The following is a 19717-nucleotide window of genomic DNA, read 5'->3' as shown; positions in this document are numbered from 1 at the left end:
AAGAATAATTAAAACGAAGTTTGCATATTAAATTTGATCGGACGGTATTGAGAAAAAATAGGTGGGGGAGGGGGACTAGTTGCCCTTCACTTCTTTTTTGATTACTTAAAAGGCCACTAGAACTTTTAATTTTGCTTACGAACGTTTTTATTAGTAATAGATATACGTAAATTTCAAATTAACGTACGCAACGAACTTCTATATTCTTATATATTTTTTTAAGTATATGAGGGGAGTTCCTCCTCTTGTCAATACCTCGCTCTTTACACTGTATTTTTAGTAGTTTCAAAAGAGCTATTTGTTCGAATTTTCTTCTTGTTCTTTACGAATGACCCCTGAATCACAAAGGCCGTGTAATTAGAACAAATAGCTCTTGAAATTACTAAAAATACATTAGCGTAAAGAGCGAAGTACAGAGAAGGGGCGAGCCCCCTCATAAGCGTAATAGTTTCTTTTCGTTTTAAATTTTAATGTAGCTCCTACTTTCAGATGTAAAGACTTGTTTTTTCCTTATTTAAATTCTCATTGTTTTTTTAAGAACGCTGGAAAATCCAATGTTTCAGCAAATTCATGTAAAATCTCTTGCTCCATCATAAATTCCTCCATATAAAGTTCCTTTCACGTTACCACCTTCCCCTGTCCCCTTCCCCTCCCCTCCCACCACCAGAAAAAATTTCCCTTTGAAAACGTCAGTATACTTCCCAATAACTAATACTGTAGGTAAACAATGGCAAGGATCATAACTAGCAGCCCAAACCCCAGGGACTGTGGGGATTTAGTAGTCCTCAAAGACATAGTTAATAGATTTTCAATTATTTTGAACAAAACGGCGATTTTAAATTTTGATCCGATGATTTTTGAAAAAAATGAGCATGGGAGGGGGCCTAGTTGTCCTCCATTTTTTCTGTCTATCTTTTTTCACGGAATAATTTCTGTCCATTTTTAGTTTTATAGTCGCTCCTTACTTTCAGTTTAAAAAAAACTTCTCTTTTTTCCAATTTCTGACCGTTTTTGAATTAATGCAGGTTTTGATTTTGGCTCACCGTACATGAATAATAAAAACAAAATTTACATATTAATTTTACTATTTTTTTCGCTAAATTTCTTTCTCAAAGTTTTGATCGGATGATTTTGAAAAAAAGGGCGGGAAGGGGGCTTAGTTGACCTCCAGTTCCTTTGGTTACTTAAAAAGGCCACGAGAAGTTTTAATTTTATTTACGGACGTTTTTATTAACAATGAATATACGTAACTTACAAATTAACTTACGGAACAAACTTCTATATTCGTATATTTTCATTACGTATAAACGAGGGTTCGTTTATAACTTGCAGCCCTACAATCGGGCACTGTGGGGAATTAAGTCTTCCTCAAAGACATAGTTATAGGAATTTTTGACTGTGCTGAACAAAATGACTATCTCAAAATTTTGACCCTGTGGCTTTGGGAAAAAATTGCGTGGGAGGGGGCCTAGTTGCCCTCCAATTTTTTTCACTTAAAAGGAACTAGAAGGAACTTAAAAAGGGGAAAGGGGGCGGGGAGGGGGCCATTTTATTTTTTTGGTTTCTTAAAAAGGCCACTAGAAGTTTTAACTTTATTTACGAACGTTTTTATTAACAATAAATATACGTAAATTACAAATTAACTTACACAACGAGCTTTTATATTCGTATATTTTTATTATGTATATGAGAGGGTTCGCCCCCTCGTCAATACCTCGCTCTCTACACTAAACTTCGGATTTTGTTCCGATTCCTTAGGAATAACCCCTGAATCACAAAGGTCATTGAATTAGAATAAGTAACACCCTCCCCTTGACCCCCCAACGCCAGAAAAAATCCCCCTGAAAATGTCTTTATACTTTCGAATAACCAATACTATATGTAAACAATGCGCAAAGCTTATAAGTTGCAGCCACCCCCCTGGAGACTGTGTGAGATTAAGTCTTCCTCAAAGACATAGTTTTTAGATTTTTCGACTATATTCAACAAAACGGCTATTTCGAAATTTTGACCCTGTGATTTTGGGAAAAAATGGCCTGGGAGGGAGCCTAGTTGCCCCCCCCCCCCATTTTTTTACTTAAAAAGAGAACTAGAAGGAACTTAAAAAGGAAAAAAGGGTGGGGAGGGGGCCCTTCAGTTTTTTGGTTACTTAAAAAGGCCACTAGAAGTTTTAATTTTATGTACGAATGTTTTTATTAACAATAAATATACGTAACTTACAAATGAACTTACGTAACACGTCTGTATTCGTATATTTTTATTATGTATATGAGGGGTTTCACCCCCTCGCCTATACCTCGCTCTTTACACTAAAATTCGAATTTTAAATAAATAGGGCGTTTTAAATAAAACGCCCTAATCTTAGCATGACAAATTGTATCTCTTGAGCTTTTTGAGTTTTTGCTATTTAATTCACTAAGGACAACAGAACAGTTTTGAAGTTCTAGAAAATGACATGAAAAAAAAAATTATTTTTGTTAATATATTTTGACTTTTTGAGGGTGCCTTGTTTTAAAAACTAAGCCAATTTTGTCAGGCTCATAGCTTTTGATGGGTAATCATAAACTTAATAAACTGTCTATGTTTGAAATCAGCACAAAATGATTTTTATGCATCTATTGTCTTTAATATCCATTTTTTAGGGCTTTAGATATTATAGTGTCAGGTCACTCTTTACTTACAGTTTGTTACCATTTTTGTTACTAGATCAGAGCGTTTGATGAAATCCTCTGATCTGAGCATGATTCCCTTGTACACTGAGCTCAGGCTATGTTATTCATTTAGGAAAGCAGGGAAATTTTTCACACCTATAAAACTCAGTGTAAGCAAAAAATTTAAGTAGGCAAAGAAAAATATAAAATGTCATCATTTTTATTTACAAACTTAACATAACAAAAATTTTGATTTCGGTTCCGAAAGAATTAAAATCCTCAATCAAACCGTACACCTTTATGATGGTACATCAGAGTATAAGTGTTTGAAGATGTTGTTGTTGAAAATAACACCTTAAACGGATATTCAACCTCTTTTTTGTGGGAATATCGGGATCTGGCAACATCATTATTGGGGTCATGTTGTATCTCCATCGGCGCTGTGATGGGCTTTTCACAAAACTTTTCGGCTCTTTTATCTCATCTCTCATTGTATTTGGCATTATTGGAGGAGTAAACACTTGCACGTAATCTTTCCTTGAACACTGGAACGCTGAACTTTTACATCCTTTTTCATTTAGACACGGACTGTTATCAGATTCATGTTTTATACAGCAGTCATTAAGGAAATTGCACAAGGATGTTCGACCTTCAGCGACAATATTATCTTGAACAGGTCTAGAAGAGGAATTATCGGGCTGTTTGAATGAAGTTTCCTCCAACAGGTGCCAGGTGTCACCGGTATGTCGCCATATCTGCTTTTTTCCATCAAACCATATAACCTCATCAGGATATCTTGGTGCACTTAAAACTTTTCCAGATAACATGCCTCGAACAGGTCTAGAAGAGGAATTATCAGGCTGTTTGAATGAAGTTTCCTTCAGTTGGTACCACGTTTCACCAGTACGTCTCCATACCTGCTTTTTTCCATTAAGCCATATCACTTCATCAGAATATCTTGTTGCACTTGAAACTTTTCCAAATAACATGATAAAATAGTTGTTTTCTCTTGGCTTGGTAAACTCAAACTATAAATTATTAGTCAGAACCATGCCTTATATTATGCAAGTGACGTCATACTTTCTACCATCTAAAATACTTTTAAATAGAAGTGACGTCATACTTTCTACCATCTAAAATGCTTTTAAATGGAAGTGACGTCATACCTTCTATCATCTGAAATGCTTTTAAATGAAAGTGACGTCATTGCCTCTTTAAAGTCCATTATAGAAATTTACCTACTTTGAGGAAAAACCTGTCAATATACTTGAACACATACTTATATTAAGAAATCATTCCTTTTGACATTTATCCCTTGCCTCAGGTGGGATTGAACCCGCAAACCTCCAATCATGTGACACACCTTTGTACAATGTACTGTGACAAGGTATGTCATAGCTTCTAAAGCATTATCATAGAAACAAGGGCCACAGCATAACGACAATACGTGGTAGAAGCCTGAAAACCCAAGGATAGACGAGCACAAGCACCAAATTAATTAGTGCCGTAAAATCACTTCAATTGGACGTCTGTATTATGTACAACTTTGTCTATGGCTAGTATTTAGACTCCAATAAATTTTATTCATCAAAGAAAAGATTTATTTCGAAGAGTTCTCCCTCAAAAGATTATGGCCTGTAAAATGATAGGAGTAGCAACAAAATTCGCCAAGCCAATTTTGTCCAATACAGCTTGTCAAAAAGAACAACAGGTATTTATTTTAACAAAAGTTAATTCTCTTTTGTGACCAGTCTCTACTAGCCTAATTGTTTTTCAGTAAAATTTGTGATTATATAGGCTAATCAATAGAGCAGCTTAGGATCTTGAGACCCAAACTTGGCCAGTAGATTGAGATCAGTGTTGGCTAGGGTTGAGTTTATCAGTGTTTAGGTCAATTTTCTGTAGCCTACAAAAAGATGGGTAGGCCTATACTATTGAATTTAAGCTTCACCTATTTTTAAAACTGATTCCTAATGTAGCCTAGGGCTGGTTCAGCCCTAAATGTATTTCCTAAGGTAGGTCACTTCTCTTCCAAATGTATCACAGCCTTACAAAGTTTAGTTCTTACAAAGTAGAACTTTGCCCAGCCTTAAAAAGTAGCCTACCCCTAACCCCACTAATGTGCAAATATGTAGCACAAATGATATATTTCATGTGTGTTTTTCTAGTTCTTGATTTCATCCTAGTTGGTTGAATTTATAGGTATAGGCTACAAGTTAAGACAAGAGTGATGCATGGTAATATAATTTGGGCTAGCTATATATCTCCATATTTAAGGGACAAAATAAAACATGTGTGGTTAGAATGTAATCTTAGACCTATACAAGTGAATGCTTTTTCAATGATCAGGAATAGGGTAGATTTGGTGCTGTTTTCAATGAAGATGCTAAAATGGAATTTTGTTGAAGAAACTCAAAAAATTATTCTTAAAAATCTATGAGAAAGTGAGAAGAAGGCAGACCCCTTGCCCCCTATTGACACTTGCTTACTGGCCAGATACATCCCAAGGCTATCTTCAAAATGCTGTTAGTTTTCATTATTTCTTGCTTGTTTCACATTACAAGCTTATTTGTAACACCAAATGAATCCAATCTAAAGAAAAAGGCCTAAGAAAAACTTTCAAATTTTCTACTGAGTTACACAACCAGTACCAAACTTGGACAGAAGTTTATCTTGGACTACTTTGGTTAAAATGTATCTTTCACAAACATAAAAAGGTAGGTTTCTAATCTGAAATGTGATCAAGACAGTTTTATAAAGTTGGCAGTGGCAGATGGCTAGGACTAAGCTTGTTAGGATTGATTGAAGTAGGCCTATTTGATTTTTTTTTATTTATGCTTCATCAAAAGTTACATCCTAGTACAGGCTAGCCTTTTTTTGAATACAATTATTCTGATTCACAACACTTGCCTTGTATCAAAATAACCAAATCAAACATTGAAACATGTCATAAAAAAAAACAAGCTGATGATGGTACATGATCCCAGAAGCCAATCATTCTTTTTGAGAAGAGTCATAAATCACTACTGAAAGATTCAACTATCAATGTTCCCTCCTTCCAGTCCTTCAAAAACCAACTTGACAAGGAATAGGAGAAGAAGCAGTGAAGATTTGACTGGCAGCTGTCAACCCAAGAGCTGGGTTGAGACCCAAGAGCTTATAGAAAACAACATCCTAGCCAAAATTAAAGAAAGACCCAAAGCAATAATAATGGTTTGGGTAGTACAGGCACTGATCTACTGACTTTCTGCCTTTGGCTACAAGTGCAATGCATGATTGGGACCAAATCATCTGATACTTCCTGTGTTTTCTCCCCAGATACCCATTTAGAGCTGGGTCAACTCTGGTTGAGCTTATAGAATCACATCATTGATCCCTGCTCTAAACCAAGTAATCAGCAGCACCAGGACTTGAACCCTGTCCTCAGTATTCCAAGTCTTGTCTGTATTTCAAATGTAGTCTAGACAAATTATTAGTCCTGTGGTGGTGCATGTATTTTGACCTCATCTTTGTAATATGGGACCCACAGGTCAAACCTGGCTGTAGTAACACTGTAGGGTTGACTCAAAGACCTTAGTAGTCAAGAAGAACTGTTAATCTGATGCAATACAAAAAAATCAATAAGATTGGAGAAGTCCTATGGTGGCACAGTGGGATTGACCCTTGCATATTATGGGACCCAAAGATCAAATCTAGCTGTAAGAACTTGTTCAGGGCTAATGCAGGGACCATAGTAGTCAAGAAGTGTTGTTAGTATGATTACTGTTATTTCTACTAAAATTGTTTGGTCCTGTAGTGTTGCAGTGGGTTTGACCATAGCTGGGTAATATTGGGTATAACCTGGCAGTAGCAACCCATTGCAAGGCTGAGACAAGGACCTCAGTAGTCAAGAAGTGTTGTTAATCCAATTACTTGTTTAAGATTGTATGAGGTAAGATTAAATGAGTTTTCAAACTTTTCATTAGGAAAAAATTAATACACATTGTAATGAAGAGGCTTTGAAATTTAAAAAGATATTTTATGTATAGATAAATTTTATGTAATCAATTTTCCTCTTGTTATGTAATTAATATTATGTGGTTAAATATCATGTAAAAAATAGTAGTATTACTTAAAGCTAAAAGTACTGTATTGTAATTGATTACCAATGCTTCTTGACTACTATTCAATTTAAAAATTATAATTATTGCTCAGGCACCATAAATACTTTTGCAGTTTATGTAATAGGTTTAGCAATTCTGAATAAAAAATTAAAATTTAATTTGAAGTTTTTTTAGTTTCAATTCACAAGTCAATTTTTTTTTAACTCTGCTGTTTGTTTGTAAATCTAGAAGCACAAGATTTAGAAGACATGTTTTAAATGTGCTCATGGGTACCAATTACCAAAAATATGGGTGGAGGGGGGCAAATAGATCTAAAAAAATACAAAAAAGTATTTTAAACCTGATGGAGTATTTTTGAAAAGAGAAAATTTGAACAAAATGGGAAATACTTTGAACAAAGTGTTTTGAAGAGGGCAATTCTTGTCCCTTCCTAATATTAGTATTCTAGAATATATTTGTTGTTTCTGCTTAGAATCTTTTATATTTCCCAGATAAGAACAGTGGTTTGAATTAATAAAAATTGAAGGTGGAGGGGGTAGGGCAAAACATCTTCAAAATATAAGAAGTACTTTTTTTTAATGAAAATACAGAGCAGACATTTTTCAATAAAAGAATTTTTCAGGACCTAGCCTTTCAATCGATTCCTATCATGATGGGTTTTCCACTATTCTGGAAAATAGTTGTGTTAAGAGAATGAAGGTTCCAGGAATGGTTTTAGGGCCTATATTATGATCTGGAAGGTATTTTCAAGCTCCTTCTTTATTTATAAGGCTGAGAAAACTTTAAATGATAGATCATATACTGTCCTAAACATTATACATGCCAAGTTTGCACAAAAATGACAGACATACCAACAGAATTTGCAATTGCTAAATGTCACTTGGTAAATACCAAGTGCCATAAAAAGTTGTGTAGACAATTATTTGGTAACCTGTTGTTTTTTAATCAGACTTGAAAAAAAAACGATTGTATCCTTGAAACGTTGTGTTTAAATAAATAGGAACTTGTTTTTAATAATAGGTAAAATCATCATCTTTTTTTTTAATTGCATAGAATTGTATTACTCCTTTAAAAAAATTCATTTTAGTAATAATATAGATTATTCCATAAATAATTAATAGATATGAATAAATTAATGGAGGAACATGCTTAAGTAAAAGCTTCTTTTTGACAATACCTAGTATTCTCATTTTTTAGAATAGATATTCAAAAGACTTTATAAAAATGAGTATTGTTATAAAAATGAGTTTTATGAAAATTCCTTAAGAGATCAATAAGTTTTACTCTCAATCAGACATATCGGACAAGTTTATGTGGAAACGTTGCTTGGTCCTTTTTGCTTCGGAAAGAATTTATTGGGATGATGGGATATTTAAAATTGGGGACATCAAGTTATTTAAAATTAGGATGATCAAGACAAATGTAATATTTAGGGGACTGCAGAAAAAGCTGTAAGGTAGGATGCTTGGCAGTTTTCCAGCTAAAATGGGCAAATTTTTCCCAAGTTTTTGACCAAGGAATATTTTCAAAATTAAATCCCATTTCAAGCCCTTTTTAAGCCATCTTAATTAAGTTTGTAAGCTAGACTCATCAAAAGTGAATACTTCTATTTCTGGATGTGTACTAGTAATTGCTATTGAAGTTTGGTCTCCTCTAAATCCATTCTTATAAATTTATTTTTATAATGAACTATTTTGTTTGGGCAAATATTGGACAACTCTGTTAGACAATACTGTCATTTTGGGGAGCTTTTGATTAAACAGATTCCCAGGAAACATCTGAACTTCTGATGCCAGGTGAGGCAGAAAACACTCCTGCTCCTGGTCCTTTATTTTCCATAATATAGAAATTAAATGATTCCAAATATATTATCATGTTTATATGAAACAACTTTGTTCCATTGTTGCTATAAACAATATAGAAAAAAGCATAAAATGTTTGCCAAGAAAATGCAGCCTACTCTATGAAAAAACACAGTTTAGCATTGGCATGTATGTAGTCTTAGGATGCTAGAAAGCTATGCTATATAATTGTGCATAATGAGCTAACCTAAGAGTCTAGATCTGCCCACTGTTTCCACCAATAACGTTTACTCTTCTTTTCAGGCTGTATGCAGTTGGATATTGGGATAGCAACTCTTGTTTTTAACAGTGGAATGTTATGACCCACATACCGACAGATGGACTATGGTTGCTCCAATGAACAAGCATCATGGAAGGGTTGGGGTTATGAATAACTGCCTGTATGCATTTGGTGGTCACAATGCTTCTGGAACCATTCCAGCTTCTACTCCATATGATTGTTTTGAAAGGTTAGTTGAAGATGCATGTTACCGATTGGAGGGGTGGGGTATATAGCTATTTACTGTTTATTTCGAAAGTTAATCCAAAATCTGGATATTTGGGTACCAAATTATGTTTAGCGTTATCTGTTCTTGACAAAAACAGTAGCTCAATAGTTACCGCCAGTATAAAACACAATTTAATTTCCCACAATGTGTGATATCAACATTAAAATAATTATGGATCAATTCGACCTTAAACAAACTTGAAGCTGCATCTATGTATTTGTCTTTTATTGTTTAACGTGTTTGTATAATGTTTAACGTATTATTGGATATGGATATGATTATTGGGTACTATTGATATGAACTTTGAGCTTGGAGATAAAATTACTTTAAAACAATCCATTTTATGTTTTAAAGAATTTGGTATCCTAAAGGGGAGTTAATTAAATTTGATTTCCTGTTACTTTACTACTTCCCAGATAAGTTATATGTTAACATAATATTTAAGTATATACAACTTATATTATTGATTATATATGTTATATAGTTTTAGCTTATGTAACCTACAATTTATAATATATAAAAGAAAGTTTATAACATTGGCATGACATATACATAGGCCTATAAGTGTACATATAACATATAAGTCAAAAATAATATTGACTTCTCTGGGAAAGATCAATTCTGATAGTTCCTCTAATAAATAGTAAATATCCAGGGATGAAAATTCAACTGAGAAAATAGTTACAGTAACCATTTTAAACCTCAAAGTTTCATTTTAATGGAATTGCGCCATCTTGAAACGGATTTAGATCGAAACTGTCTTCACATAAAAAAAAAAAAAATCCAGTGAAAGTCTATGGAATTTAAATTATTTTATCTTGTGCTATTTTGGTATTAATAAGGTCATGTCATGATGTAAGAGCGCGTTATTAAAAGTTAGTGAATAGTTAATATGATTAAAGTTGGATTAATAATTTCACCCTTTTCCCTAATTGTTAGTCCATGAAAAGGTGAATTTGCCTTGTTTTTATTTAGGTGATTTGAGTTTATATGTAAAGTATGAATAAGGAACAGGGAACTGCTAGAAATATTAAGACAACGACTGGTGTTTAAAAATGAATAACACAGCATTGAAAACATCTCAAAAGGCAGTATGCCATTGACTGTTTTCTTCAGGCACGCCATTTGTATTGAGAATTGGCTGAAAGGTCTCAGACAAGAGAAATGATCCCTGGCTAGACCAACTTCTTTTTGTGTTTGGTAAGTCTTTTAAATACACCCCTCCACCTAAACAAAAAACCTGAATGTAGCACTGGTCTTGATCCAAATTAATTTTCTTTATGTCGGTTTGGGCTGTTAACACTTGTGCAAATTGTAAGTGTAAGTGCAAATTGTAAAAAAAAAAAAATTGCCTCAAAGCTTTCCTCTCTCACTAATTGATTAAATTTTTATTATTTAAGCAATTTTTTGTTATTTAAGCATCTATTTTTGAGCAGGTTTTGATTATTCTCTAGGAAAAAGTTAAAATAACATGTGATTGCGGCCTAATGAATGGATAGATCTAAAGTTAAGGAATCCAATGATTGACACACCTTGCTCTTTCAGTGTAAACTTTTGGCTTATTCCAAGATCGCCTCAATATATACAAAAGAGAGTCCTTTAGACTTTATTAACCTTCTCCTTTTGAGAACTACAAAAGCAAATTGTAAATGATTATTATTGCGTTATCCTTTTATAAATGCCAAAAAGAAATGAAAACTTGCAAAGACTTAAAACGTCTCCTCAAGTTTTGCTGGGTTTTTTTTTTGGCATTTATAAGTAAGGACAACATCAGTAATAATCATTTATATTTTGCTTTTGTAGTTTTTATAAGGAGAAGGTTAAGTCCTCTTCTTCTTCTTCTTTTTCAACAACTGGGGGCTTTTTAGTCGAGACTATTCAGCCCTTTTACTTTTGACTCACTCTGTGAGATGGACAGAGCTATGGAGTTGGTTTATCTTATTTATCTTGTTTCTGCTCAGATTTCTTGCAGTAGATCTTTTGATATTAGGAGTTGAATTATGAGAGAATATATATTGAGTTCTGTGCTCTGTGTGTAAGTATGGTCAGCAAGACTCTTGGCTGTTAGTGGAATTTTGTGGTGTTTGAAGCATTCTAACATTTTACATTGCAGGGTATACTGTGCAGACGTCAGCATATTTCATTCAAATAGGCAATGATCGATTGTTTCATTTTTAAGATTACATGACCTGCAAAGGGGGAAAGAGGGAACTTCGCCACTTGAATTAGGGAGCTGATATGAAAACGCTGATAGTTATTACAAGCATCATACCATCAAAAATGTAAAACTACACAAATTATATAAGAACTATGACTATTATGTATAGATTAAAGGCTAAAAATAGTACAATTATACTGCATTAGATTGGAATATTATTGAAAGCTTTGTTGCAAGGGTTGCAGGTTTGGAAGTCGTTAGAATTTGTGTTTTTTATTATTATTATTATTTTAGGAATCCCTCTTTATATTTAAATCTAGCTTGTTTTGTGTAGTGTAGAGAGAGAAAGAGACAGAGCGTGCGAAAGAGAGAGTGCCAATGTGGGTGGAATTTAGAACTGATTTAAGCCTTCAATGTATTGATTATCTTTAGTCATGATTGCTTAGTCTTTGATTGTTTTTCAGGTATGATCCAATTACAGACTCTTGGACAGTAGTGGCAACAATGTCCATCGGCCGAGATGGTGCCGGAGTTTGCGCTCTAGGTGACAAAATTTACATTGTTAGTGGGCATGATGGTACACAGTGTCTCAATCTAGTGGAAACATTTGATCCTGCAACAAATACTGTTGAACAGGTTTGCCTTTCTTTTTTTATACAGACATAGATAGATTAAGGTTAAAATCCCTGTTCAGCCACTATTGATTAGGCGGGTCGCATTATTTAATTTAAGTCGTATCGAAGCTTCAAGTTTGTATCAGCAGTTTATTGCGTTCATGTAGATGGCGCGCACATATGACCCTGTGTTTGTGCTGTTGGGCCTAATCTCAGGATAGGTAAAGACAAGATTAAGGGTATAATTGTAATCACTTCAGTCGTATCAAAGGTTCAAGTTTCCATGAGCAGTTTATTGCATCAAACAATTCATGGACAATATTACTTAATTTTTTCCCTAACTGATATCCTTTATTTCATGCAGATGGTGCTTACATCTTACCCTGTGCTTATGCTGTTAGGCCTAAACTCAGGATAAGTAAGGACAAAATCAGGGTTGTAATCCCTAATTAGCTGCTATTGATTATTCGGATCGAATCATTTCATTTAAGCTGTATCGAAGCCCCGTGAACAAATTATTACGTTAACTTGATTTATGGTTCCTTCCAAGTTGGGGGTGCCGTAGAGTGCGTTGCAACTCTGCTCCCCCTGGCTGACCTGTCTACTACTAAATATGGTGCCTTGTTATCAATGATGTTAGCCATCTCCTGAAGTTTGTTAAGGGCTATCCCTCCACTTTGTCGGGGATCCGACCCTCAGGTGGGGCCAGCCATGACCTGACCTGAGGATTTTTTTATCTGGCATCCTATATTTCAGTTTGATGGTAACAGATACCATGTTCATGCTGTGAAGTCTAAATTCGGATTAGGACAGATAAGGACAAGGTTATAATCTCTGATTAGCCATTGCGTAAGTGGGTGGATAATTTCAATCAAGCTGTATCGAAGCTTCAAGGCTCCGTAAATGCTTTATTGTATCAAAATTTTCAACTAATACTTGATAAGTCTGTGAAAATGTACATAAGAGGGCATAGTGTCTAAAACTTTCGGGAACATTTTATTCTACAATAAATACTGTTAAACAGTTAACAGCTCCTCTTCTCTAAGGACTAAGCAAGGATATTCCTTTTTATTGTATATTCAAGTTCCTTTTATCATAACAATAGTTATCACAAGTTATTACAATAGTTATTATAATAATTATTACAAGTGTTGGACATAATCCCTATTATATCCTCTTTGCTTAGCTCTTGGTGATGGTCCTCCTCCTCCCCCCCCTACTATTCTGAAAGTCACCTGATCTTCCTCGCAGAAGGTAAATTCTCCAGATTCGCCTGTGTGGAAAAGGCTGTCTCAAGTCCATTCTTTGTGAAGTATAAGGACAAATAGGGAACTAAACAAATTGTAAGGGGATAACGTTCACCTTATGGACTTCAGCTATAATTTGCCTTCAGATTTTGCTGTGGGCTTAATACAGAGTTGTTATTATGAGTTGCTATTGGTTATAGCAATAGGTGTGGCCTCGGCAAGCTTTTGCTATTGGTTTTAGCGATAGGTGTGGCCTCGGCAAGCTTTTGCTATGGGTTATAGCGATAGGTGTGGCCTCGGCAAGCTTTTGCTATTGGTTATAGCGATAGGTGTGGCCTTGGGAAGCTTTTGCTATTGGTTATAGCGATAGGTGTGGCCTCGGCAAGCTTTTGCTATTCGTTATAGCGATAGGTGTGGCCTTGGCAAGCTTTTGCTATTGGTCATAGCGATAGGTGTGGCCTCGGCAAGCTTCTGCTATTGGATATAGTGATAGGTGTGGCCTCGGCAAGCTTTTGCTATTGGTTATAGCGATAGGTGTGGCCTCGGTAAGCTTTTGCTATTGGTTATAGTGATAGGTGTGGCCTCGGCAAGCTTTTGCTATTGGTTATAGCGATAGTTGTAGCATCGGCAAGCTTTTGCTATTGGTTATAGCGATAGGTGTGGCCTTGGCAAGCTTTTGCTATTGGTTATAGCGATAGATGTGGCCTCGGCAAGCTTTTGCTATTGTTTATAGCGATAGGTTTGGCCTCGGCAAGCTTTTGCTATTCGTTATAGCAATAGGTGTGGCCTTGGCAAGCTTTTGCTATTGGTCATAGCGATAGGTGTGGCCTTGGCAAGTTTTAAAGTGAGATTAGGTTAGTACCAAGTTCTTTACGTTGGAATCGAGTACGAAAATGTCTAATTATCAGTTCTAACTATTTCTCAAAGACTAACAGAAGTAAAACAAAAACATTATCAAGAACTTTAGAAAAATTTTTAATTTCCAATGGAATCCAATGAAAATCTCCAAATGCATTTTTAACACTCAAACCTCTCATTTGTGGAATTGGTTTTTATAAATTTTTGACTTTGTATAAGTTTTATTTTCTAGAAAAAAAGTGGTATTCACTTTGCATGAAAATCTTAGGCAACATTGTTGTGTAACTAAATGGAAACAGAGCCAATGGAAGGATGCTTATTTCAGTTGACACTTGAATGGAATTGTTGCATAATGTCCGTTTTTAAATCAATGAAATAAGCCATTTAACAAACAATGTGTTACAAGTGGGGTTTTGGGACCTATTGGCTAATTAAAAAAAAAATGACTTGACAACTGTGTCAAACATAGTTGTCTGTTGTGTTTCTGTAACAAAACTGTATTTGTGTCAAATGCAGTTGTACAGGAAACATAAAAATATTCAGCCAAAAATTATTTGTAAAATTATCCGTAGATTTCTCAACAGTTAGCCAGTAGATCAGATAAAATTTTGTAGATCTATTGAACATTTTGTGTATAGGTAGTGTATGTGTAGGGTTAACATATTTAACACTACTCCTAATTCAGATTTACACCAAAATTATCTTATGCGCACCTGATGACCGTGATGTGCTCTTCTAACGACTTCAGTTATTGTTCTTACAGTAAAGATGTCATCTTACAATAAATGCCATCCTCTAAAACACTAATTATTTGTGACTCCTTTTGCAGGCACAAGAATTTTTCTTTTTTGGTCCTTGATATACAAGTATAAAAACTAAGAATAAGAAACAATACACAGAATATGATGTTATATTAATTTTACTAAAAACTGTGTAAACTTTCAAGTTAAGAACCGTGAAGGGAAAAAGTGCTGAGCCTTCCTCCTCTTAAGAATTCCTGATCCGACCAATCCATCCATGAAAAAATTTATCGTTTAAATTCAGTTGAACTAGAAAATTGATTGAACTAGATCTATAAAATTTTTTACATTGTCTAAATATTCTGTGTATGGGTAGAGTATGTAACACTACCCCTAACTCAGATTTACACCAAAATTATCACACACGTGATGTGGACCTGATGACCATGACATCCTCCTATGACCAACTCAGTTCTTGCTCTTTCAGCAAAGATGCTATCTTATAGTATGACTGTTTTTTCTTTACAGGTAGCTCCTCTTCTCCAACCACGTACTGGAGCCTGTGTTGTAGCTATAAGGCCATGTTAGAAGACGAAGTCTATAGCATCTATTCTCAGATGTTGTCTCAAGTCTCGTCTGTTCGTGCTGCTTTTTTTATATTTAGAAATCAGATTGTTAATGGCTGAATTCTATTATGTTTACTTCGTTACAAAGGTCTTTTATTTTTAACTAGCTGACATATAAAAGGGAAATATCTCATTACATTTTGTTGCATTTATTTCAACTAATGCTCACTCAATCCTTTGAGCAACATCGCTATTTGTAACACGAACATAGATATAGTTGTTTACGTGCAAGTACAGATGCGCTTTAAAGTTTCGGATTTATTTTTTTTGAATATTATCCTTTTTCTAATAGCTCCATTGAGTGAAACATTAGTCTGGTTAGCTTTAATGATCTGTAGTAATAATGATGTTAGCTAATTGTTTAGTATTTGTTTTCAATTATGGTTTTATTAGTAAAGATGCTCAAAATAGTTGATAGTCAACGATCAGAACAGATCAATATGCAAGGGAATTAATACTAAAAACATCAACATAAATAAACGAAGTCATTAAATAAATAATAGCTCATTAAAAAAAAAAGTTTGGGAATTTTAGTCTTGCCAGTCTTAAGGGCTTGTCAGTATTTATGAGGACCTCTTTTCGCAGTGGTGGTGGCAGCTGTAACCTAGTAAAAGTCTCTTAATACAACCAGCAAATAAATGCCACAACTAGCACAAGCCACGTCATAGAACGTCACGAACGTGTTAAAAGTTTATGTGATGCCACCGTATTCTTTGGTTTTATACGACCATAGTAGAAAACGAATTTTATTGTATCTATTCTTAGGAGTTTTTGTCAGAACTTAGCTTTCCGCTGGTTTGGTTTTTTTAAGTTTCTTTTAGGTTCGATTTACTTGCAAAAAATATTCGCTAAAAAATTTCCTTTCTTTCTATTGGCTCAAAATTTTATAGAATGGAGCCAATTATTTTTATGAATTAACTTAATTGTTATCGTTCTTTCTTATGCTATCAGTAAAGCTGATAGTTTAACTTCAGAAGAGGAGGAATGAATTTCGCGTGTTCTTGTGTACATTTTCTGTTAACGTTGTCTCCAAGGACGCATCCAGGATTTTTTTTTGGGGGGGGTACAAAAAAACATACAATACGCATACAAAATCTGTTTTTGTGCATTTTAGTTATTGTTTTGTAAGTCGGACAAACATTTCAGGGTGGGGGAGAAAACCGGCCTTCCTCCTACTGGATACGGCCTTGCTTGTCTCTGATTCTAAGATATACGATGAAATATTGATTTTGTTTGAACATCTATTATTTACTGTATTTAACAGAGCAGAGGGGTACGAAATGGCAGAATTTTAAGGGGGATGGCGTTGTCGGATAAATTCGTTTTTTTTTTTTAATTCTAGAAAGGGTGGTATTTCGAAAAGGTATATTGAATAGCTCCAAGTTTCTAAGGATGGTCCTAAAAGTTAATATAGTTGAAATACAAGGATTCAAAAAGATCCGTGTAACAGAAAGTGAATGGGATTTAAAGTAGTATGTAATTTAATTAGATATTAAAGGTTAATCTTTTTAGAATTCTCATTTTATGTATGTTATAGTTTTTTCATAATATGCATAAAACATTATTTATATGATTATTTATGAACCTTGTATTTATAGTTAATTACATAGTTTTGTATTTTCAACGAATTAACTTTAATTTTACTTTTTAATTTTAATTAAATGCTCTGCTTATTCAAACATTAGAAGTATAAAATAGAAGCCGATTTATAGTTTGATCTCCATTTTTTTTCTTATTCTTTTTTGTTTGCATTATTGTCTGTATCATCTCATTATTTTTTAGTTTCAAAATTTTGCATTAATTGGTAAAATAGTTGAAACTATTGAATCTAATCATCTTGTTATGTGATTTTACTCAGCGTGCAAACTGATTAAATAGTTTAAATTGAATTTCAAAAATAAATTGAATAGAATGTTGACTTGCTTTTTATTTCTTAGCTTAGGAAGGTAATGTTAATAGTTAAGATGTCCCAAATAGTTCAAATTCAACAATTGGAATTCATTCGTAGGTCTTTTTCTTTTATCAAATCTTGACAGTTAACATTTTGATAACCGAAAAAAAAAAAAAAAATCCCTTGTGAAGCTCTAAACCTATAAAATCCTCGTTGACTCTACAGATTAGAACTCTTGTATAGGTCGAGTGAAGGTATTTTTAGGCGATGGTATTCAAATAATCCAATAAGACCTCATATCCATCTCAGTCAGCGGATGCCCCCTACTAGTAAAATAAACAGAATTGAATTTATATTTAAAAATAAAATTGAAATGTTGTGTTTTCTTTTATTGTTAAGTTACGAAGTCTGGCGGGGATGTGAAATATTGTGCTAATGGAATAGTGCTAATTGAATGTTTTGAAAGGATTATATCTTCATCCGATATTGATAATCACCTTTGATTTTGATGTAAAATATTTAAATCTGAAATTCCCCTCTGTCACTACAGATAATAAAAAAAAACTATTAATGAAAACTTGAAAATTAAATAAACTTTCAAGATGTTTTCTGTATTTCCTTTTGTATTTCTTGGATCAGACGTATTCTACAAAACAGAGGGTTATTACCGACCGTTTATATTGCAATAATAATAATTATACAGCATTTCATATACCAACTATTTTAGGAATGGGACAGTGGATATTTCTGTCTGGGTAGGAGATACCTGAAGCCTCGAAAAGCGTTTTCTAACTCGATTTTTAGCTTTTTATGTAATATCCTTCTGATGAATATGAAGGAAATATTTACCTGCTAGCTTCAGTTTCATTTGTTGAAGAATGTAGTAGTAGTATTCAATACAAATAATATTGGTTCTTGGGAATTATACAGACATTTTTCAAAGGGAGGGATTTTTCTGGAGGGGGTCCAGGTTGGAGGATCTTTACATGAAGAAATTCTGCATGGGGGAAGGGGATTTTCCATGGACTGAAAGCCGGATTTTCTGGTATTATTTAAAGCACAATCAGAAGCTAAGCAGTAGTAGTAGTAGACAGGTTTAATAGAAAAAACTTGGCAGCTATCGCTGATTTGCGTTTTTTTTACATCGTATTCAAAATCAAACTACACTTGTAAATATAAATCAAACTATAAATATTAACTCTTATTGTACATATCGACGAAAACCGGGACGAAAGAATTACCATATCGGTTTGTTCTTGCTTTAACGGGACCTAACTTATCTTGCTTTCTCGTTCTTGATGGTAGAGGTTGATCAGGTAGAATGTCACGGTGCTGAGATTTAGAAAGCGAGAACTTTCCAAAACTCATTATCAGAGTTTCGTAGTTGATCTTTCTTTATATTCCACAGAACTGTGGTTTAAAGCCCTACATCTAACTCTGCAAGTTTCATCAACTGGATAAGTCTGCTTCCTCTGATCTTGTTTCACCCAAATATATGTGAAGTTTCTGGGTCAGAGTAGGAAATTCAGAATATGTGAAGTTTCTGGTTTAGAATAAGAAATTCATAATATTTGAAGTTTCTGGGTCAGATTAATATGTGAAGTTTCTGGACCAGAATAGGAAGTTCGGAATATGTGAGATTTCTGGGTCAGAATATGAAGCTCAGTATTTGTGAAGTTTCTGGGTCAGAATAGAAGTTCAGAATATGTGAAGTTTCTGGGTCAGAATAGAAGTTCAGAATATGTAAAGTTTCTGGGTCAGAATAGGAAGCTACTTTTGTTTCACCCCTTGTTGCCATGGCCGGATTTGAAGTTTTGACGCTTCTAGTCCCAAACGTTTTTGAAGCACCGATTTTGGCAAAGTTTTTGAGGAAATCCCAGAATTCCAGGTGATACCAAACTCTCAACTGCCAATTTTGGGAGACATCTGGAAGTTTATAAGTGGTCATTGAATTACTAAGTTGCTTTAAAATCACTTTTCTTTGAATGGGTAAAATACCGGTTTTATGTCCGTGAAATTATGATAAAATACGTAAATATCTAATTTTACTATAACCAATTTTACCAGTCACAACAGTAGCAGCGATGGGTCTAAGTTGTACCCCAATATAAGGTTCTTATAGCACGGATGATCGTATAAACTTCGGATCGGATGGGACTTATTTGATTGGAATTCGTAAGTTCTAGTGCCGTTTTTGAGATTCAAAAGTGAATAAAGGGCAACGGAGAAGAAATTCCTACTAAAGAACTAGTGTCAGGAGCCAACTATTCTGATTTATATTTTCCTTAGCCTGTTAGAAATGATTCAAAACGAAATAAAGTTTGCGGCTGCTTACTTTCTATTATTATTATTTGTAAATCATCTCCAAGGAATAAACAACTGGCCATGGGTAGAGCTGCTTGTTTGGTTATCTTAACAGCTCTGGTTTACAAGAGAATTCAATATGATTAAGCAGAATCAGATAAGCGTCAACACAAAA

General features: G+C 34.1%; 1 protein-coding gene across 1 annotated transcript; it reads left to right on the top strand.

Moving 5' to 3' along the window:
* Positions 1–4211: 4211 nt before the first annotated feature.
* On the top strand, positions 4212–17265 carry LOC136043919 (kelch-like protein 5). The gene is made up of 4 exons (XM_065728967.1): positions 4212–4362; positions 8860–9065; positions 11727–11898; positions 15250–17265. The coding sequence occupies exons 2-4, from the start codon at positions 8941–8943 to the stop codon at positions 15307–15309; spliced, it is 357 nt and encodes a 118-aa protein (XP_065585039.1). The 5' UTR covers positions 4212–4362; positions 8860–8940; the 3' UTR covers positions 15310–17265.
* The last annotated feature ends 2452 nt before the right edge of the window (positions 17266–19717 follow it).

This window comes from Artemia franciscana, chromosome 2 (genome assembly GCF_032884065.1).
Source record: "Artemia franciscana chromosome 2, ASM3288406v1, whole genome shotgun sequence".
Classification (NCBI taxonomy): domain Eukaryota; kingdom Metazoa; phylum Arthropoda; class Branchiopoda; order Anostraca; family Artemiidae; genus Artemia; species Artemia franciscana.
This window is presented reverse-complemented; position numbering and strand designations above follow the sequence as displayed.